General features: G+C 36.5%; 1 protein-coding gene across 1 annotated transcript in view; it reads left to right on the forward strand.

Annotated features, from left to right (window-relative positions):
• LOC126483828 (fatty acid synthase-like) overlaps positions 1-24545 on the forward strand; it is a 394620-nt gene that overhangs the window by 46636 nt on the left and 323439 nt on the right. The window contains exon 6 of the mRNA XM_050107027.1: positions 21314-21549. Within this exon, the coding sequence (XP_049962984.1) occupies positions 21314-21549 (236 nt within the window). The remainder of the gene's footprint in view (positions 1-21313; positions 21550-24545) is intronic.

Here is a 24545-nt window from a genome sequence, read left to right on the forward strand (position 1 = left end):
TAGCCTACAGTCTGCTATTATGTGGTGGTGGTACCCTAAACATGAGACCCAAATGTCCATGAAAGCTGTAGCCACCATGTACACCATGATGTTGGGCAGTGCTTCAAGGTGAACCTACCGATGACTCTTGTGATGGGATGGGTAGGAGATCAATATGGACATGGAAGAAATGGTGGTCAGTCAGAGGGGGAGAAGAGGCAGTTGGAGTGCAGATGCAGTGGCCTATTTTGACATGCTGAGAAGGAGACAAGACTTTGCCCAGATGGTGCAGTCCCATTGTACGCTGGGCGGCATGAAGCATTCTTGCACAAGAGTCATGGGTCCCAAACACTGTGTTGAGATGAACTGTGGAGGTGCTGAAAAGTTGGCCATAAGAAGTGGGAGGGGGAGGTAGTTAGGGGTGCACACATTCATTGGGACCATCTGAATGGACAGAACTCATGCAGAAATTGCACATAATGTATGACACCATACCTAGGATAGTATATGGTTGAAGGCTGGATCCAGTGTTTGGGCCACTGTGCAGTCTTTTTAATTTGGGTTCAGCTACCTGGGCGACTGCCAGGATGATTTAAAGGGGGAGGGGGGGTGACTAAGACAGTCAACAAAAATGTTGTAAACACCTGCCACATGTCGTATGTCAGCTGTGAATTGTGCAATGTATTCTTGTTAGCAGATATTCTGAGGGGTAATTTGGCCGCTGTTTTTTCAATAGAAATATGTGGCGCAGAGATGGTGGTCCATGAACACTGTAAAGTGGTGCCCTTCAGTGGAAGGATGGAAATACTTTATTGTCTTGTGTATGGCAAGAAGTTCGCAGTCTACCACTGTTTTCGCTCAGATAGCTTCGAGGAGAAAAATGTCAACAGCTGCCAAGCACCTTCTGTGTGTTGCTATAGGACAGCATTCATGGCAGATTAGCTGGTGTCCACGGTGACCATGGGCGGGTCAGATGGATGGGGACTGGTTATGGGGCAATGCTTTAAAGACTTTGTTTTGTGAGTTCAAAGCTCTCTGTCATTTGGGCTGTCCAGGGGACAAGTTTATTGACTTTGGTACAGTCACCCTGAAGGGCGGTAACGAGCAGTGCCAGGATGCTAGCCACATTCTTTAGGTGGCATTGGTAAAAATTCACCATCCTGAAGAATCTGCAGAGTTCCTTAAATGTTTTGGGACATGGGAATTCAGTGATATGCGAATCATCTTGCTTAGCGGAAGGCAGCTGGTGGATGATATTCTGTGCCCCAAGAAGTCAATCACTGGGATAGCAAAAATGCGCTTTGTGGGGTTTATTATCATTCCTACTGTTTGGAGGCAGGAGAAAACCTCCAGGAAGTGGCAACAGTGTTTCACTAAGTTGCATGACTAAATGAGGACATACAAGTGCACCAAGCAATGTGAAGCACTATGCAGAACATTATTGAGGAAACAGCCATCTTTTCAATGACTTCTGGGGTGACTGGAATTTGCTAAAAGCTTTTGAACAGTCTAATTTGCTGAATGTGGTAGTACCTGACAGGTTGTCACTCTAGCTGCTCAGTAGCAGGACTAGGTAAAAGCCAGGAACAATTCTTTTGTTGAGGGTGTGGAAGTCATTGCATGGGTGCGAAGTCCCATCCTTTTTGGGGACATGGTACAAGGCAGGGGCATAACACCCAAGTGTCAGCCTGCACTGCCTGGTGTTTGACAGATAGGACTTGATGGGGGTAGCTTAAAACTGTGGGGGGACCCGTGGTCATTGCAATGTAGTGCAGCATACTCTGGAATATCTCATGGGAGTTGCTGAAATGGTGGGTGAAGAGTGGTAATTTACTGAAGAGGTAGGCAATGGGACCAGAATAGGATAACTGTGTAATGGTGAAGTGAGTGGTGGTGCTGGGTCATGGGGTAGGGAGCAGTGGGAACCAGGTTGAAATCTAAAAACCTCTGCCATGGTCGAGGTCAACAGGACAGTTGTGGGAACAATAAGTGGTGACTGGTGAGCCGTTCGCTGCAGCGAGGAGTAGGGGTCAGGGTGTATGGTGGCCATCTGTGGTCAATAACTGGTGGGGGTAGATGGATAGGTCTGTGCCAGTCTCAAAGGAGTGGGCTACACGATTGCACACGAACAGGTACTGAGACACTGTTGAACAACTGGGCATGCTACTGGCAGTTGTGAGAGTTTGGCATTGTCACCAAAGCAGTTGTGATAGCAGCACAAGCCTCTTAAGCCTGGGTTGCCCCAGTCATTACTACTTGTAGGGTGAATGACATGACTGAACAGGTAGACATGCTAATGGCTGCAGACTAGGGTAGGGGGTGTGGGTGTCATGCCAGGAAGGTGCATACTGGTTGTGGAACTTGCTGTGTGGTGTCAGGCACAGCATGGGGTTGGATTGGTGCATGTTTGCCAGATAGGTGATTGATGAGTTTGTTCATTTTCACAGTCAACCGATTCATGTGCTGCATCACATCTGCGGGGCTGCCGGAGTGGTTAGGGGGCGAGAATATCAACACAGGGTGCGGGTGGGGACTGTATTGTGGAAAGAGTTATGATGTTGTGTTGTGACAATCGCTGTGTGATTGTGAGTTGTTCAAACATCCTGTACACAATGATTGCTGCTTCATCAGTAGATGATACGTGTAGGTTCTAGCTCAGTTTTCATAAGCTAGCTCACTTGCTTGTTCCACTCATTCATTCACTAACCCACAAGACCTTACCCAGAACCTACACTTATCATCTGCTATAGTCCAATCTTTTAAGTCTAACTCATTTATTTTTGTTATGAATATAATAGAGGGAAACATTCCACGCGGGAAAAATATATCTAAAAACAAAGATGATGTGACTTACCATACGAAAGCGCTGGCAGGTCGATAGACACACAAACAAACACAAACATACACACAAAATTCAAGCTTTTGCAACCAACAGTTGCTTTGTCAGGAAAGAGGGAAGGAGAGGGAAAGATGAAAGGATGTGGGTTTTAAGGGAGAGTTTAAGGAGTCATTCCAATCAGGGGAGCGGAAAGACTTACCTTAGGGGGAAAAAAGGACAGGTATACACTTGCACACACGCACATATCCATCCGCACATACACAGACACAAGCAGACATTTGTAAAGGCAAAGAGTTTGGGCAGAGATGTCAGTCGAGGCAGAAGTACAGAGGCAAAGATGTTGTTGAAAGACAGGTGAGGTATGAGCAGCGGCAACTTGAAATTAGCGGAGGTTGAGGCCTGGCGGATAACGAGAAGAGAGGATATACTGAAGGGCAAGTTCCCATCTCCGGAGTTCTGACAGGTTGGTGTTAGTGGGAAGTATCCAGACGGTGTAACACTGTGCCAAGATGTGCTGGCCGTGCACCAAGGCATGTTTAGCCACAGGGTGATCCTCATTACCAACAAACACTGTCTGCCTGTGTCCATTGATGCAAATGGACAGTTTGTTGCTGGTCATTCACACATAGAAAGCTTCACAGTGTGGGCAGGTCAGTTGGTAAATCACGTGGGTGCTTTCACACGTGGCTCTGCCTTTGATTGTATGCACCTTACGGGTTACAGGACTGGAGTAGGTGGTGGTGGGAGGGTGCATTGGACAGGTTTTCACCGGGGTTGGTTACAAGGGTAGGAGCCAGAGGGTAGGGAAGTTGGTTTGTGGATTTCATAGGGATGAACTAAGAGGTTACGAAGGTTAGGTGGACGGCGAAGAGACACTCTTGGTGGAGTGGGGAGGATTTCATGAAGGATGGATCTCATTTCAGGGCAGGATTTGAGGAAGTCGTATCCCTGCTGGAGAGCCACATTCAGAGTCTGGTCCAGTCCTGGAAAGCATCCTGTCACAAGTGGGGCACTTTTGTGGTTCTTCTGTGGGAGGTTCTTGGTTTGAGGGGATGAGGAAGTGGCTCTGGTTATTTGCTTCTGTACCAGGTCGGGAGGGTAGTTGCGAGATGCGAAAGCTGTTATCAGGTTGTTGGTGTAATGGTTCAGGGATTGTGGACTGGAGCAGATTCGTTTGCCATGAAGACCTAGGCTGTAGGGAAGGGATCGTTTGATGTGGAATGGGTGGCAGCTGTCATAATGGAGGTACTGTTGCTTGTTGGTGGGTTTGATGTGGACGGACGTGTGAAGCTAGCCATTGGACAGATGGAGGTCAACGTCAAGGAAAGTGGCATGAGATTTGGAGTAGGACCAGGTGAATCTGATGGAACGAAAGGAGTTGAGGTTGGAGAGGAAATTCTGGAGTTCTTCTTCACTGTGAGTCCAGATCATGAAGATGTCATCAATAAATCTGTACCAAACTTTGGGTTGGCAGGCCTGGGTAACCAAGAAGGCTTCCTCTAAGCGACCCATGAATAGGTTGGCGTACGAGGGGGCCATCCTGGTACCCATGGCTGTTCCCTTTAATTGTTGGTATGTCTGGACTTCAAAAGTGAAGAAGTTGTGGGTCAGTTACCCCCGGAAACCATCCTTGTAACCATTGATGCCACTTCCTTATACACAAATATTCCACACGTCCAGGGCCTCGCTGCGATGGATCACTTCCTTTCACGCTGATCACCTGCCACCCTACCAAAAACCTCTTTCCTCATTACCTTAGCCAGCTTCATCCTGAACCACAATTTCTGCACTTTTGAAGGCCAGACATACCAACAATTAAAGGGAACAGCCATGGGCACCAGGATGGCCCCCTCGTATGCCAACCTATTCATGGGTCGGTTAGAGGAAGCCTTCTTGGTTACCCAGGCCTGCCAACCCAAAATTTGGTACAGATTTATTGATGACATCTTCATGATCTGGACTCACAGTGAAGAAGAACTCCAGAATTTGCTCTCCAACCTCAACTCCTCTGGTTCCATCAGATTCACCTGGTCCTACTCCAAATCCCATACCACTTTCCTGGACTTCACACGTCCATCCACATCAAACCCACCAACAAGCAACAATACCTCCATTATGACAGCTGCCACCCATTCCACATCAAACGGTCCCTTCCCTACAGCCTAGGTCTTCGTGGCAAATGAATCTGCTCCAGTCCGCAATCCCTGAACCATTACACCAACAACCTGAAAACAGCTTTCGCATCCCGCAACTACCCTCCCGACCAGAGCCACTTCCTCATCCCCTCAAACCAAGAACCTCCCACAGAAGAACCACAAAAGTGCCTCACTTGTGACAGGATACTTTCCGGGACTGGATCAGACTCTGAATGTGGTTCTCCAGCAGGGATATGACTTCCTCAAATCCTGCCCTGAAATTAGATCCATCCTTCATGAAATCCTCCCCACTCCACCAAGAGTGTCTTTTCGCCATCCACCTAACCTTCGTAACCTCTTAGTTCATCCCTATGAAATCCCCAAACCACCTTCCCTACCCTCTGGCTCCTACCCTTGTAACCGACCCCGGTGTAAAACCTGTCCAATGCACCCTCCCACCACCACCTACTCCAGTACTGTAACCTGTAAGGTGTACACAATCAAAGGCAGAGCCACGTGTGAAAGCACCCACGTGATTTACCAACTGACCTGCCCACACTGTGAAGCTTTCTATGTGTGAGTGACCAGCAACAAACTGTCCATTTGCATCAATGGACACAGGCAGACAGTGTTTGTTGGTAATGAGGATCACCCTGTGGCTAAACATGCCTTGGTGCACGGCCAGCACATCTTGGCACAGTGTTACACTGTCTGGATACTTCCCACTAACACCAACCTGTCAGAACTCCGGAGATGGGAACTTGCCCTTCAGTATATCCTCTCTTCTTGTTATCCGCCAGGCTTCAACCTCCGCTAATTTCAAGTTGCCGCTGCTCATACCTCACCTGTCTTTCAACAACATCTTTGCCTCTGTACTTCCACCTCAACTGACATCTCTGTCCAAACTCTTTGCCTTTACAAATGTCTGCTTGTGTCTGTGTATGTGCGGATGGATATGTGTGTGTGTGCAATTGTATACCTGTCCTTTTTTCTCCCTAAGGTAAGTCTTTCCCCTCCCCTGATTGGAATGACTCCTTACCCTCTCCCTTAAAACCCATAACCTTTCGTCTTTCCCTCTCCTTCCCTCTTTCCTGACGAAGCAACCGTTGGTTGCGAAAGCTTGAATTTTGTGTGTATGTTTGTGTTTGTTTGTGTGTCTATTGACCTGCCAGCGCTTTCGTATGGTAAGTCACATCATCTTTGTTTTTAGATATATCATTTATTTTTGTTTAAGAAAGCATATTTAATAATAAATTACGTATAAAATTAAGAAAAATGAATATTTTTTCTTAGCACATGCACTCATTATAAAAATTATGTTTTTCTCACAGAAGGTGACTGTAAGAAAATAAAGTTAATATTTTTTATAGAAGGTACACGTAAAGAAAAAAAGAATTATGGTGAACGTAAGAAATCTATTCCTTACCTCAATTTTTCTAGTTCTTTCTTATTGAGCAGCCATAAGATTTTTATGCACTATAGTTTGTAATGTTTTCTGAGACAAAATTTGTTACAGTTCTACCACATTCACATGTAACCTTAATTTTCTGGTAATAAGACACACATTCTTTACAGATCCAACAATGAACATCTTTTTGATGCATATTGTGACGTTCACTGTGTTATTCAGTGGTTTAGTATTTAACTAATTTGTAAATGGAAATGATAATCTTATTTTAGTACATTGAGTAATTACTAAATAATTTTTCTCCCAGTAAAGATTTGATCAAGTTGCTAAAGAACTCCAAGGTAACGTCATGTTAAAGTGTTGTCTGTAAGTTGTGTAAGTGTCACTAAATCACAGTTCATAATTTCGGCTCCATACATCAGCTAGAAAAGTTTGTTATAACGATCGTGCTATGAGCACTGTTTTTAAAGAACCAATCTGATTCGAATTATTTTCATTAAAATGAGTTCGGGACCACCGGTGCACATTTATTTTTACACATTTGTATTACATTTGGCATTTATGTCTGCAGAGTTGTGTAATTTTAATTTGCTGCTGAGATAATTGTGAAGATGGCGGCAGACAATTGATAGAGACTTTCTATTGTTAGACCAAATAAGTAAGTATTTGAAATGATTATTAAATCCTATAAACTATACTTTCATATTGTGCACTATTTAGACCTCATCAAGCAAACATTTGATTTGTTTCTAAGGAAAACACAGAGAAAAACGTGATACAAATCGCTATCATCGATGGCTGCACTCATTGCAGCAGAAAGAAATAATTAACACAGATAATGCTTCCTGAGAGAGGAATTAAAGTTACAAATAGTTATTCACTCATATTTATAATAATAATGAACTCTATTTTCAAGTAATAATTAACAAATAATTACAATTTCTTAACAGACCTCAGTTTGATAAACGTCCGCAATCTACAAAAGCCAACCAACAACAGGTAAAAACAAAGGAAGACAAACGCAGATCATAAAAGGAATTTACAATTATCATTGTTTTTGTATGATACACATCGATATGTCTAATTACATGATAGAATAGTATATAAATAATTAATATTTATAAGTTTTCATTGTTTTTTCATACGTCGAATACATAATGTTTATAACTGTTAGAGGCATAATTTCCTCTCGTCGCACTGTAGCCAAAAATTTATCTCGTGGATGTTACAATATCTTTATAAAATTCATTAATATTCTTTTTATCTAGACGTTCACCATAATGATTTAGCTGTTTAGCATTATCCATTTAAAGATTATAAAATTTAATAGGAAAAATAAAATTAAAAAAATTTCAGAATGAATTCTGGATCATGAAATTCATTATTTCCATTTTTATGTTTCTTCATTCCTGTATATTCAGTTTCATCTGTTCTTTTTCAACTAACTGATAATCCCAGTCAGTTATTAATTTAGAATATGTATCTGGTAAAATAATCTTAAGCTCATTATTAAGCTCTATACAAATTTTTTCTCCACATCTAGTATTTCAATATCATACAGTAATATTATATAAAAACTTTATCTCTAACTCATTCATTTTTTAATCTCTTTCAAGAGATTTGCATGGTTGAGCTTCTTCATGAGAGTCTCCATTTATACAGGAATATAATAATTAGGTTTCTTCACAATGAGTTATGTCCATATGGTAATGTACCTATTTTATTTTCCAAAATATATCTTCTGTCAGCAAGAGGACTCAATGCTTTCCTGTTTATTTCAACTGCATAGATTTCATGTTTTTCACTTTGCATCATATTAATTTTTCTGTCCTGTTCTCTTTTGTTAAGGGAGCAATCTTTGTACTCTTCTAAACTTATTCAATACATTTTTTAACTTCTTTAGTTTTTTTCTGTATTTTATCACCAACTTTAAAAGCATACATTTTTGCTTTCAAACCACAGAATTCTACATTATTTTTTCTATTGTATTCATATTTTATCTTTCCTAAAATTTTCTTGTTTACTTGTGGAATTCCATAAATATTATCTTCTGGATAATCACTTGTATCAAAGTAATCAGTCATCAAATTCATATCTTTGTAAAAATCTTGAGTTTCAATATTGTAAGTCTAACTGTCCATATCTTGATAACACAACTCAATATTTTCTCCATATTTCAGTTTCATTATTCTATAGTGAAAATCATACATCAGTTCTTGAGGTAAATCAGGTATACTCATACCAACCTAGATGGGTTTATTGGACACAATTTTTGTTTTATTCATATGAATAGCAACAAGATTTTCATTAAATAGAGTTCATACTCTAAAGTTTTGTTTAGCTATTAGATTATCACACTTTTTTGCATCTGAAACTAACTTTATATTCTCTCTATGTCTGATATTTTTCATCTTTTTTTCAAACACTGCATTTTTCATTACATTTTAGAAATATTTCTCAAAATTTATTGGATTTAGTTCCCGTATCAATTTTTAAAATCTATATATTTCTTCAACCAATCTGATTGATTAGATTTTAAGATTCTATATATTTTTGTTATTTTCATTCCAAGAGACAGGTACTGTTTAAGATTTCTATAGTGAACTACATAATTATGTATGTCATTCAGAGTAGTCAACAATTAGTTTTCCTTAATTCCTGGTACAATTTTATTTTCAGAGATAATGGCAAATCTTTATGCAAATCATGTAATTCTTTTGTATATTCTAGATCAACTTCAAATATGTATCCAATTTTCACAGTATCTGATATTTCATTTATTTTTGCACAATCAAAATTATTTGGTTCATCCCATTCAAACCCAGAATGTGGTAGACATTGACTCATAGCATAACCATATAAATTGCTTGCATCTAAATATGCAAAATCATTTGATATCTTTTTATCATCAGAAACTTTCATATATTTATTGTTTGCTTTGTCATTTCTTGTACAACACCATGATATTCTTCCTCTTATTCCGTTTTCAACCATTAAAATTGTATCATAATCATGTAATAAATCAAGTGGTTATTTAGTCATTTTCGACATTGAATCCCAAGATAAACCTAGTGCTGTAAAACACCAAGATGGATCAAGATCATATGCTTTTATAGAAGGGTTTCTAAAGCTTTCAAATACATCAAACTATAACACTGCATCAGTTTTAAGATATAGATCATGATAGTCACCAAGATTTGTAATATTAAAATTTCACAAACAAATTTTGCATTTTTATAATCTTCATCACTTATTTCACGGTCAGTCAGTTCACTGTAAAATTCTTCTTTCGCTGGTTATTGTGTCTCTTCACACGTTAAACAAAAATCCATGTACTCATATGGATATACACCTTTTCTGATCACTAGATTGAATAACTCTTCTGAGAAAAAGTATTTAATATTTCTCATTTGACCCTTTTTCAGATTTGATGGTAATATGTCAAGTGATAAAGCCATACATTTAAATGTATCAGTAAACTTCATCTTCAAATTTTGTGCCATCTTACCAAAACTAATGTCTCTATCTTAATTATTTAGTATTAAATCTATTTCTTTTTTTATCACAATCAAGTCCTTTTGCAAACCGATGTGAATCATGCTCACATAAATTATGGAAATAAATTGGTACAAAACTAGAATGTTTTAACTGTAAATAAGTTATTTGATAAAGGATTTATAAATTTTCCATTTAAATAGTCATGACGATGCATCTTTTTATTTTTATGTTGAGTAATGATATTTACACAATGTACATTTTTTTATCTTGCATATCTTGATTGTTATTCAGGAATTTATATTCTCATTTCTTCAGTTTCAGAAGAAATTCTTTCAATTTCTTCTAATTCTTGTTTTATACATTCAATAAATTTTTGTGACTATTTGGCCCTCTATAAATAACAGAATTTTTATAATATTTATTTTATTTATTTATTTATTTATTTATTCATCCGTGGAACAATAAATATTGTATGGATGTCGTCAGATTACAACACATGAGCACACATTTACATTTACAATTAAACAGGTTTCTCATATTTTGTGTAGTTTTTATAACTAGTCATACACATATTTATAACTGCATAATATTTTGGTGATAATGTCATATTTTGCTAATAATCTACATCTATGTTAAATATTCTTTTTCAGTATAAAAACTTTTACTTACTAAAAAGCTTTTAAGCTTTTGTCTGAAAGTGAGGCACTCATTTATTTCTTTAATTTCTTGTGGTAATTTGTTGTACAGTTTTATCCCATTGTAAAATATACTTTTTTGCGTCTTTGCCTTGTTCTTTCTATCTAGATGGATGTGGTGACAAGCTCTTGTTTCATGGTAATGTATTAGGCTGTTTGTGTTGTACATGTTAAGATTTTTCTTAATGAACATTATGTTCTGAAAGATATACTCACAAGAAACAGTTAGAATTCCTAGCTTTCTAAATAATTCTAGACAGTGGGCCCTGTTGTTGCTATTTGTTATTATCCTTATGGCTCTTTTTTGTACTTTGAACACAGTTTGTATGTTACTGGCACTTGTTCCACAAAACATGATCCCATAGCTGAGGACTGAGTGTAGATATCCGTAATATGTTATTTTAAGACAGGTATTATTGCATACCGGTGCAAGGATTCTAAGAGCATAGCATGCTGTGGATAATTTCTTTGCCAAAATGTTGACATGGTTTGTCCATTTCAGTTGGCTGTCTACATTCATCCCTAAGAATTTGGTACTTGTTACACATTCTAATTCATTATTATTAACTTTTATTCTAGTGGCACTGTGTTTTTTGTTCAATTGGAAGTTAATATAGTTAGTTTTCTTTACATTTAGGGTTACTCTATTTTTTAATGACCAGTTGTGGACATCATTGAGAGCCTCGTTTGCTCTTTCTGACAGTTGTGTTGGATTTTCACCTGTTATTACTATGTTGCTATCATCCGCAAAAAGTATTTTTTCGCCATGTCTGATACTTTGTGGGAAGTCGTTAATGTATATAAGAAACAATATTGGGCCTAATACACTTCCCTGTGGGACGCCTATATTCACATTTTCTGGGTCAGACAGGTGTTTTATAAGGGAATTGTTTGAAACCTGTGATATCTCAACTCGTTGAACTCTGTTTTCCAAGTATGATTTGAACCACTTCTTTGTCACACCTCTTATTCCTATTTGCCCTAATTTATGAAGTAAGATTTTGTGGTCAACTGTATCAAAGGCCTTGGACAAGTCTAAAAAGATACCACTTACATTTTCACCTTTGTCCAGTGCTTCTAAAATTGCTTTAGTGAACTGTGCTATAGCATATTGTGTGCCTTTTCCGGGCCTAAAACCAAATTGGTCATTGGAGAGAAGATTATATTTATTCAGGTAATTTAGCAGCCTCTTTTTGACTAGTATTTCTATTATTTTAGAAATGATAGACAGTATAGAGATCGGCCTGTAGTTCTCTACATTTTCCACATGTCCGTTTTTAAGGATAGGTATAACTTTTGCTTGTTTTAGGTACTCCGGAAAGTATCCAGACTCGAAAGATTCATTAATTATGTCTGTTAATGTGCCCTTTATGGAGTCTATACAATCTTTAATTACGCAGACTGGAATTTCATCAAGTCCTACTGAAGTTTTATTTTTTAGTTGGTGTACTACTAGTGCCACTTCCCTTTCTGTAGTTGGCAAGAGCACCACTGAGTTTGTTGGCTGGTTCTGAGTAGGTAAATCATACGTATCTGGAAATTTCTGCTGTAATTTTTTTGCAATACTACTGGAATATGAGTTTACAAAATCAGCTAATTTTTTAGGGTTACCTACTGGTACATCTTTGTTTTTAATATGTGAATTGAGGTCCTTTTTAGCAGAGTTAGATGTTTCCTGTTTGACGATGTTCCAGGCTGCTTTGCTCTTGTTTTCAGCTTCAAGTAATATTTTGTTGTTTGAAAGTTTTTTTGCGGCTAGCAACACCTTTCTGTAAATTTTCCTGTACTTTTTGTAGAATTGCAGAACTTCTGGGTTAGATTGATTATTTTTTATGGAGTTGAGATATCTAAGAGTTTCTGAGGATTTTTTGATACCTGTAGTCACCCACTGATTTCTCTTTGTAGTTTTAATTTGATAAAGAGTTTTGGGAAACATCTCTTCAAATCTGAGTTTAAAAATTGACATGAACTTGATAAATTTCTGATTTGCGTTGGTTTCTGCATAGACTTCCCTCCAATCTTCATATTCTAGCTGGGATTTAAACTGATGCAGGGCTGATTTGGAAAACATTCTTTTGTATGTACAAAGTTTAGGAGGAGTTTCTACATGAATGTTAGTTTTTAAGATCTGGCAGAGGTGGTCTGCTAGGCCCAGGTTTTGGACAACAATATGACATTTTTTACTATCAATATCTGTAGCTACATGATCTATAGATGAGGAGGATTCTTTCGTTATTCTAGTTGGACAATTAACAAGGGAGGATATTCCGTAACAGCTTAGAATATTCACATATATTTTGCTAGCCTTATCAGGCTTCATCATATTAATGTTTAAGTCACCACAGATAATTACATTTGCTTTTGGTCCAGAAACCCTATCTAAGCTTTGATTCAGTTTTGAGAAGAATGTAATATCAATTTATATATTTATTACGATGACAGAATCCACTTGTTTCATGTTTTTGATATTTCATTGTATGTGAATTTTCTGGATTTGGTTGACAGTTGCAAGTCTGGTTTATATTCTTCAGTTATGAGATCCAAAATGCTTTTTGCAGAAAATTTTCGTGGTTGGGTTTGTGAAGAAGTTTTACCATCAGTTAGAACATGTGGAGAATATAAAACTAAAAAGGAAATAAAAGAGATATATAAATGCCAAATAACTCACTTATAAAATTTAAATAGAATTCGAGAATATTATATTCAAAATTTAAATGGAATATTTGATAGAGATATTGGAAGTTGACATGAAAGAAATCATAAATAAATTGTTTATTACCTCATGTTTTTCCTCACACAATTAATGAAAATACAAGACAAAATTTCATTCTTTCAGAATTATCTCAAAATGATTGTGAGTATGCTTATAATGTAGTTAGAACACAACGAAAAAATTTACACTAACGGTAATACAGAATCGAAGATAGACATTAATAATTGTGAATAAATGTTAAGACTTAATTGCAATCCTAATTCAGTAAATTTATATCAATGACTGAAAGAAACTTTGAGAATTATTTGTTGGCACAAATATTTCAATATTTTAAATGCTTACACTCAATAATTATGATACAATTACTTTTTATCAAAATTATGCGACTGCATAATCAATTTTAGACTGTGTGTAACTTTATTTTTTAATAACTTTTCTGCGCAATGGACATTTTTTTAACCATTCATCAATACGCTCGCTATGAAAAATGTGATTACAGTTTGTTTTTTACAAATGGATGTTTTTCATGAGTTAAATGTAGAGAACACTCGTTATCTTCAGATTGTTCTATTATTTCATATGCTTTAGATATTTTTTGTATAAATGATTCAGACAGATTTTGATATTCTAAAACATACTACCAATTTGATTTATCTTGAAATTCTGGAAATAAATCTTCAGATAACTTTTGATTACTTGATATATCTTCCCAGTTTAATCTGTCTTCAAATTCTCTCATAAAATTTTCAGGTAATTTTTAACATGCTGCTATGATTTCCCAATTTACTTCATCTTTAAATTCTCTAGTAAAATCTTCAAACAATTTTTGATTGCTTGATATTTCATCCCAATCCCAATTAACTTTATTTTTAAATTCTTCTATAAGATTTTGAGTGAAATTCGACATTGTTGCTACTGGAATCCAGTTTACTTTATCTTGGAATTATCTTATAATATTTTCAGATAATTTATGATATAATGCAGTATAATCCCAATTTATCTTAACATTCTCAAATAAAATCTTGAGGTAGTTTTGTTTGCAAGATATTTCACCCTAGTTTAATCTGTCTTGAAAGTGTGTCATAAATTTTGCAGATAATTTTTCACACCTTGATATTTTGTCCCACTTTACTTTATTCTCAAATTCTCTTAAAATTTTTTCACATAAGGTTTCATTACTTGATGTAATATTCCAATTTAATTTGTCTTGAAACTGTCTCATGAATGTAATATTTCAATTAACTTGTGATATTATATTCCAATTTAATTTATCTTGAAATTCTCTCATAAAATTTTCAAATAAAGTTTTATATTTTGACAAAAGGCCCCAGTCTAACATATCTTGCATTTCTCTAATAAAATCTTCAAGCAAATTTCGTTCTATTATTGATATAGTTTCCCAAAATAAGTTATCTTGAAATTCTCTCGTAAAATCTACAGATAATTCATAATGTTATCATATATATTTCAGTCCAAATTCACCAAATTTTTAATATAATGAACAGTTTTATTTTTATATATTTAAATTGTGATCAAATACAATTTAAATAATTCCTTATCATGTAAATTTTCAAAATTATAAATAATTTCCTCCTTTTCCATTTTAGAATATCCTTTAATTCCTAATTCTTTTCCTTTAATTTTTAACTCCTTAATAGTATCATTTTTCACCTCATTTTTTCTGTTATTCATTTTGTAGGCGACTTGCCTACAACAAATAATTGCATAGCCATCCGGTATCATGAGTTAACGATAACATATTTATTCGTGAAAACTCACAATGAGAAGAAACTAGAAAAAACAACAGAGAAGTAACAAAAACTAGGAGATCCTATAGTCTTACGGCAAAGATAAAAAACAAAACATGACCAAAAGAAACTCTCGCGCACTTTTGATATCACTTTGCACCAGACATGAAAAATATCACTGCCACACAGCCCCCCCTTAAAGTGCGGAGCCCCAGGGATATCTTGATACTTGAATTTTATTCGACGTCCAGCTCTGGTGTGCGTCGGGTGTCTCGGGGGCGGTGACTTTGTTGTTTGCGGTGGTGATTCACCTGTCTCGGACGATGTACTGAGCGGTGTTTTGGTATGCTCTGCGTCCATCATGTGTTGATGCACAGGCGTGGTGTCAGAGGTCGGAGAGGGTAAAACCCATGCTGGCTTGACACATTCAATTGATACCTTTGTCGGAACACCATTGTACATTATGTCCACGGTATGCTTATTTCTACTCATTCTGAAGCCTATGAAATTCTTCCGTTATCGAACCGTATTGTTTGCCGTTGTCGTTCATTGCTTTTGCAGTTTATGTTCGACGTAGCTAACGAAAGATTTAAAGTTCCTTAATCAGAGGTCACCAATTATGTAGGCGACTTGCCTACAACAAATAATTGCATAGCCGTCCGGTATCATGAGTTAACGAAAACATATTTATTCGTGAAAACTCACAATGAGAAGAAACTATAAAAAACAACAGAGAAGTAACAAAAACTAGGAGATCCTATAGTCTTACGGCAAAGATAAAAACAAAACATGACCAAAAAACTCTCACGCACTTTTGATATCACTTTGCACCAGACATGAAAAATATCACTGCCACAATTTCTTTGGTAATATTACAATTATTAAAAGACCAGTAAGTTCTTGTTTTCTAAGTTTAGAATAACCTTTAAGTCCTAATTCTTTTGCTCTAGATTTAAGTTTGTTTACTTTTAGACTATTTGGCCTCACCATTCATTAAAAAATGATTTTTATAGATTTAAAATCAAAATATGTAAATTTTAGCCCTGCACAATGATACAGATTTTATGTTTTATTTATGAAGATTTTCAGAGGGTTAAAAGTTTAGGTATCTGGAATAATATAGATTTTCTGAGACATAAAAGAAGTTACAAAACTTTCCAGAAAAAATGAAATTACATGTACAGAAACTAAATATAATAGCCCATTAGTTTTAGAATATAAAAAATATTTTTATTTTATAAAAATTATTTGTTAATAAATGGCAGCTATTGTAAGTGTATCTAACGCAGCCATCACTAGTTTAGAAACTACTATGATGAAAAACAATTTAAAATTACCTGATAATCTAATATTTGTAGAATTATGGCTTTCTTTCAAAGATAAGAAAGAGATATTAATAACACCAAATTTATTTATTTTTGTGGCATTTATTAAGGAAAGTCAATGGTCAGAAAAACCAACAAATGATTTTTTAAATAGGAAGAAACACTTTGTAGAATTTTTAAAGGTAAATGACATAGGTTATGAACAAATAGATAATGAAAGTGAAAAAGTGAGTATCTATCCCTACATTCTAGGTGATATAAAAACACATCTCCAAATAATTTATCTAGAAAAAGTTGGTTACTTGCGACTAAAGATATTTTTAAATATGCAATTTTGTTGTTGCCCTTGCTTATATTGTAATCCAAGTTCATCCCTAGTTTACCTATTATGTCTGTTGCAGTGTGATCTGGGTTAAAGTAGACTAATCCTTGTTCTGACAACTAACATGATCTCTTCTCTTACTAGTGGTTTGATAGGGGCCAGTTGTGGTTTAATTATGCATAACATACTGCCCGCTAGTCTTCTTCTTCTCTTGCACTGTATCACATAGGCATAAAATTGCGAAATTCTGGGATGTTCAGTTCTAGGTCGTCTTTTACCATTGTCTCTGTGAGTACTCCAGTGTCATAATCAGCCATGGCATTTCTTGGGAGCAGGTTCAGAACTCACCTCAGACCCTCTACATTCCAGTTATATTTGTCCATGGTTGCCAGGCCTCTACACTTCCAGGGTTGAAGGATTTGGGTATCATTGGATCTTTAGCTTGCCCTTTATTAATTGTTACCACTACAGTTTTCTTCCACGGTGCAGGGACCCTTGCTCACAAGAGACACCCATTGTACAGATGCACAAATAAATATCAAATTGGCCACATAATCCTTATATTACTTCAGAAGGAATCCCATCCAGTCCTGCAGACTTTTTTTTTTCAGACTTAAAATTAAATGCCTAATTTCTTCTTGTGCAAATGGGTACTTAGGTTTATTGTTCCTATGTTGTTGTTGATGTGGTCTTCAGTCCATAGACTGGTTTGATGCAGCTCTCCATGCTACTCTATCCTATGCAAGGTTCTTCATATCCCAGTACATACTGCAACCTACATCCCTCTGAAGCTGTTTAGTATATTCATAAATTGGTCTCCCTCTACGATTTTTACCCTCCATGCTGCCCTTCAGTACTAAATTGGTGATCTCTTGATGCCTCAGAACATGTCCTACCAACCGATCCCTTCTTCTAGTCAAGTTGTGGCTCAAATTTCTCTTCTCTCCAATTCTATTCAATACCTCTTCATTAGTTATGCGATTCACCCATCTAATCTTCAGCATTCTTCTGTAGCACCACATTTCGAAAGCTTCTATTCTCTTCTTGTCTAAACTATTTATCATACAGGTTTCACTTCCATACATGGCTACACTCCATACAAATACTTTCAGAAACAACTACCTGGCACTAAAATCTATACTCAATGTTAACAAGTTTCTCTTCTTCAGAAATGCTTTCCTTGCCATTGCCAGCCTACATTTTATATCCTCTCTACTTTGACCAACATCAGTTTCTTGCTCCAAAATAGCAAAACTCACTTACTACATTAAGTGTCTCATTTCCTTATCGAATTCCCTCAGCATCACCTGATATAATTTGATTAAATTCCATTATCCTCTTTTTGCTTTTGTTCATCTTATATCCTCTTTTTGCTTTTGTTCATCTTATATCCTCCTTTCAAGACACTGTCCATTCCATTCAACTGCTCTTCCAGTTCCTTTGCTGTCTTTGACAGAATTACAATGTCATCGGTGAACCTCAAAGTTTTTATTTCTTCTCCATGGACTTTAGTTCCTACTCCAAATTTTTCCTTTGTTTCCTTTACTGCTTGCTCAATATACAGATTGAATAACATTGGGGATGTGCTACAATCCTGTCTCACTCCCTTCCCAGCCACTGCTTCCCTTTCATACCCCTCGACTATTATAACTGCCATCTGGTTTCTGTACAAATTGTTCATAGCCCTTTGCTCACTGTATTTTACCCCTGCCACCTTCAGAATTCGAAAGAGAGTATTCCACTCAATGTTGTCAAAAGCTTTCTACAAGTCTACAAATGCTAGAAACGTAGGTTTGCCTTTCCTTAATTATTTTCTAAGACAAGTCGTAAGGATCGGTATTGTCTCATGTGTTCCAACATTTCTACGGAATCCAAACTGATCTTCCCCGAGGTCGGCTTCTACCAGCTTCTCCATTCGTCTGTAAATAATTTGTGTTAGTATTTTGTAGCCGTGGCTTATTAAACTGATAGTTTGGTAATTTTCACATCTGTCAACACCTATATTCTTGCCATAACATTTCCTGTAACCTACACTGATCATCTGTCTTTCCTTCTTCACTATCATTGGAAAGTTTTTTTTTTCATTATCAGGGTAGCTGACTATTGCCAACTTTCTGTTACCATCCCGTCATTCCTTCTGAGAGTGGATAAGACTGTTGGTGATCATATTTTCTCACAGACTATTTTATATGGTACACACCAGGGATCGGTTTCTAAGTAGCCTTCAGGAATTGCTTCCATCATTCCATTTTTGTTTTTCACAACTCTTCCTTAAATTGTTGTTTAAAGTACCTGCATCTAGGCAGCCTTCAGACTCTTTCTTCTTGAATCATGCTGCTCTGGTATAGCTTCCTGGCTCGTTTTGTTTTACATCTTAATTTCTGCAGTGCCTCTGTCTAGATTTAATGTACTCCTTTAGAATGAACTCTGCTGATAGGTATTGATGCTTCCATTGCTCTATGCATGAGGCGTGTTTTTTAAGTAAGTACAATTTTGAAATTAAAAAAAAGAGTGCTAAGATATTTCAATAATTTTTATTTTTACATGAAAGTCTGTACCTTAATCTACTTTTCTACATAATTTCTGTCAATATTGAGGCACTTGTCATAACATTGTACCAGTTTTTGAATACGCTCCTCTTAGAAGTCTGCCATCTGACTTGTTATCTGCTGCATCAACAGTGTTTTGACTTCATCATTGTCTTGAAGACGCTGACCGCCCAGGTGTTTCTTCAAGTGCAGGAACTGATGGCAGTCACTGGGTGCAAGATCGGGACTGTACAGAGGATGATCTAGAGTTTCGCATTGAAAAGATGTGATGAGATCTTTGGTCTGATTCGTCACATGCGGATGGGCATTGTCTTGCAGCAAAATGATGCCCTTGCTCAACTTGCCATGTCTTTTGTTCTGAATTGATCAGTAGATTGTGCAATGTCTTACACTAAGCTGCTGCATTGATTGTCTCATTATGAGGCAGAAATTCCACAAGCAATACTCCTTTTCTGTCTCAAAACACTGTGCACATGTTTTTCCGGGCAGAAATTGTTTGCTTAAACTTCACTTTTCTGGGTGAATCTGACCTCCTTACAGCTCCAATCTTGTGCCCAGTGACTACCATCTGTTCCTGCACTTGAAGAAACACCTGATCAGTCAGCATGTCAAGACGATGATGAAGTCAAAACAGTGATGATGCAGTGGTTAACAAGTCAGGTGGCAGACTTCTATGAGGAGGGTATTCAAAAACTGGTACAATGTTATGACAAGTGCCTCAATATTGGCAGAAATTATGTAGAAAAGTAGATTAAGGTACAAGTTTTCATGCAAAAATAAAATTATTGAGATATCTTAGCACATCTTTTTTTAATTTCAAAACGGTACTTCCTTAAAAAACGTGCCTCGTATCCTCACTGTCAGTTCTTGCACTTTAACATCTACATTATCACCCAGTGATGGATTTCCTGGACACTGAAACACTCTTTTTAATTCTTCCCAGTTAGCGTACTTAATTTTATATTAGGTCCTTATACATACGTTTTCTGTGTCGTCTTAGCCTTAGGCATTCAGTTGTTATTTGTGAAGTTTGAAACACCTTTTCCATACACCATCTCTGCCTACGAACTTGGTATGTGGACTGAAGAGGGTCAGTAGCTGAACAAAATGGGTAACCTACAAAAATAAATGTTTCTTGTGGTCGAGACTTTTCATCTTCATTTTAAAGTACTAAGAAAAACAACTGTTCTCCATGATAAATGTTCTCAAAAATTATTGGGATATTAGTGTAATTTTTCATTAAAATATGTCCTTAATGCATAGGATACTTCTAAATTCCCCCTTCATGTTTCATTGAATCATGATAGGGGCCTTGGGACGGAACTCACTTTTGCAAACATTTTGTTTTCATTTTCCATAATTCAAACATGAAAAGTAATACATCACTTTCTTTCATTTTTGGTATATGAAAGAGGTACTGTAATTTGCTGCGACTCTGCTAATTGTTACATTTTTAACCAACTAACTAATATGGCAACATGCTCTATGTTAACTGCTGTTGTAGGAATGAAGCATGATGCAGACTACAATTAGAAGGAGGTACATATTGCTCAATGATACATGTTAATACTGTATGTTTCATTTGTCCTTTAACATTGCACATAATAGTAAATTTCTTAGAATTTTCTATTAATTACCAGGTTGAGAAAATTCCTGTTTTTTATTTTCTCAGTGGTTGTAGGAGAATGAAATTCATTATTTTACTAATTTCTCTTCCATAGCACAGTTTGCAGTTTCACATTTCTAAGCACAGTTTGCAGTTCCACATTCCTATTTAAAATTATACCCTCTCAGTTTCCACTACAAATCACAAGTAGTGTAATATGAATCTATTAACGACAAAAATAGTTAAAGTATGTGTTTTCTTAAGGTAAAGGACATACAAATACCATGTACTGTGAGAAGAATTCATTGCATTATAGTCTTAATGTAACCCATTAAATTATTTTGTGTCTTTGTTAAGCATTTTGTTGTAGATTATCCCTTTAGTTTCATACAAATTTTACTTTTTTGTAGTGGAGAATTGTTGCATTTTTGGTTTTTGAGTATACAGTATTTTATTTTTAGAAACATAGTGATATAAATGTTTATATTCTTGACAGGGAATGGTTATGGGAGAAGTGAAGCATCAGTTGCCTTATTTCTTCAGCGTAAAAGAGATGCCAAACGGATCTACTGTTCTGTTCTTGGTTCTGGGGTTACCTGTATGGGAGACAGACAATGTTTCTTTCCAGCCACGCAACTACAGTTCACACATCTGCTGAAAGAATTTTATGAGAAGTTTCCTGTTAATCCTTCAGAAATTTCCTATTTAGAGGCTGATGGTTCCGCGGCTTTGGTAAGTAATAACCACCAGATTTTATTTACAAGTTTCACTACTGCCCACAAGACAGTTTCACTTGTTGTCAGTGGGAATGGATTCCATACTGTACAGGTCTTTTTTTATGTGATAAAGCAGATGGGAAACCTATAAATATGTCACAATATGTTATTTATCTAGTTTAGTCAAATTTATTTCAGAGCAATAACTCAATACACAAGGACTGATTTATGTTTCTAAAAATAATAACTCCATCAGTTTACCGTATATACCTACTAACTGGGTGTTGATGACTCAAATTACTATTGTTTTGATGTGCCTCTCATATTATCTAAACCTATCATTTAGATACTGCTATTTACAATTTTATAGGTACAGAACCTTAATTTCTTGTAGCTGTATATGCCTGGACTTGCATGATAGTATATTACATTGAGAAATAAAATAGGAAATTGTAATTCAATAAAGTCTCAGTTTTGGTTTTCAGTTTAAGAAAATATTGCTGTATTTATGGAATTACTGGTTCCGTGTCACTAGTGAGTGTGAAAATTTATTAATTATATTAATCTTGTTGACAAACTGTTACATATTTTCTTGACTTTCTAATGGCTGTGAAATAAACTAACTTCCATCTGCAGCTGTAAACATTTTTGTTCTTGATTAAATCTTGACTCTTTAGATCAAATAAACTAAACTCCATCCAAACAGGCTTCGAAGGGCCCAACAGTACCAACTGACCACAGTGTCATCCTTAGTGAACTGGCATCACTGATTACAGATATTGAGGGGCTTGTGGTTGGCACACTGCTCTCACACTCGTTGTCAGTTTTCATTACCAGAGCCACTGCTTCTCAATCAAGTAGCTCCTCAATTGACCTCACAAGGCCTGAGTGCACCCTGCTTGCCAGCAGCACTCGGCAGACCCAGACAGTCACCCATCCAAGTGCTAACTAAGCCCAACAGCACTTAACTTTGTTCATCTGTTGGGAAACGGTGTCACCACTGTGGCAAGGCTGTTGGCAATTAAATAAAATACTTTCACAGTGTGTGAATGTTCAGCAGAACCAGTCAGTCACCCATCCAAGCACTAACCAAGATTGACAGCACTAAACTTTGGTGATCTGATGGGAACCAGTGTTACTACTGCAGCAAAGCAATTGGTACTCAAATAAAATGGTTTCAGACATTGTGAACTTTATCGTTCATAAATAACTTGTGGATATCCAGCTTCCAACTGTGGCTAATAGTGTGTCCCCTGTGATAAATGATGTAGTTCAACAGCTGGATGACATAGTGCAAGAGATAGATACAGATTTTTCTAACTATGATCATCAAACATTAATTATAAATTAATAAAACAAACAATGAATAGAACACAGCATTTAAAGAGAAATTGCTTGAAGAATGCTAAGAAGAGATTTATCAAGTAGGCAGTCTAGATGGAAAATTAAACTCTTCCCTAAATCTATTCCTTCAGTTTGAGTCCTCTTTTCTCTTAAAGCAAACTAAGTTAAATGAAACAGAATCAAGAACAAGAGATGGAATACTTGTGAGATTAACTTATCTTGTTCAAGGAATAGAGAGCTTTACTTAATTCAGATAGTAAGCTCTAGCCAAGAGTAGGAATTCCACAACCACCAGTACTGTAAAATCCTCTAGTGGTGAAACACAAGTACTATATATGTTAAATAAAACTCTATAATAATAACACAGCTTCTACATTCAAAAACTTAAAAGCTCCACATTTGACATATATTACCACCCATGCTCTGAACATCTTGACACATTAGTTTGCCCAGACTATCACTATCTCCGGTAGGCCCTGAAATGTGATCAACTCTCCTAGCATTCTCCTCACACAGTGCACTATAGCCTTCCATTGCCCTCTTAACCACTGTAACATACCAATTTACATATAATCACCACAAAAAAATTTATTTTGGAATGACCACCACTTAAATGGGTGAGTGCATGAATGTACATGGAAGAACAGTCCATCTTGGGGACAGCCAGTAACAAGTTACTGAACATGTTCTGCAGAATGTCTCAAACAGCATGGCTTTCTGCAGCATTGCACAGAATATTTGGAATCTCCCAAGTGATACTAATTTCCTTGTACTCCAGTGATGGGGACCAGCTTCACAGCATACCTTCATATCTCACTGCCCACTGTTCTCTTGCACTTAACATCCATTAATAAACAATTCCACACTCCATTTTTATTATATTTATTTACTTAATTATTTTTTATTACTGTTTTAATCTTCATCCCCCCCTCTCCTTGTTTTCCTCATCTCCTCATCCACTTTCCTCCTAGGTTTTGATTTCATAATTCATTCCTCTTCCTGTATCAATTTTCTTTACATCACCTTCCACATCTAGTGTTGCTATTTCCCTGGTTGGTTAATTTTACCATCCTGTACAAACTCTTCTTCAAACTGGTTCTCACCCAACAAAATAGTCTTCACTTCCACATAACTGTAATTCCTCAGGCAGGCGCAGAGAAGTATATAATACTGCTGTGTGCTGTGTGATCCTCTGCCTTATGGCACCATTTAAATGTTGTATGAAGGGGCATGTGGACAGCATACCACTCTCCAAGCTGTTATCACTTTTGCATACCTTGAGACTGCTGCTTATTATTCAAGAATGTCCTTGCTTAGTGTCATAAGGGTGAGTGCATTCTGTTACATTCTACCCATCAAGGAAAAAATCCTGGGAGTACCAGTAATTGAACCTGGATCCTCTGCATAGCAATCAGATACAATGACTGCTCAGCTATAGACATGGGCCTTTGCTTCCATATGTCTCAGTAATTCCTACAACAGTTTAACACCATGCCAATATCAATGTGTGGTTGCATTTACAATAATAAAAGAAAGAAAATTGAAGACAGTATTATGGAAAGAGGAGAGGAAGTGAGTGAAGTGGACAAGGAGTCCACACAGTATAATCAAACTAATGTAATTTTATTTATTTTTATAGTATGTGAAGTTCAGAACTCACATATCAAT

The sequence above is a fragment of the Schistocerca serialis genome, chromosome 6 (genome assembly GCF_023864345.2).
Source record: "Schistocerca serialis cubense isolate TAMUIC-IGC-003099 chromosome 6, iqSchSeri2.2, whole genome shotgun sequence".
In the NCBI taxonomy this organism is placed as follows: domain Eukaryota; kingdom Metazoa; phylum Arthropoda; class Insecta; order Orthoptera; family Acrididae; genus Schistocerca; species Schistocerca serialis.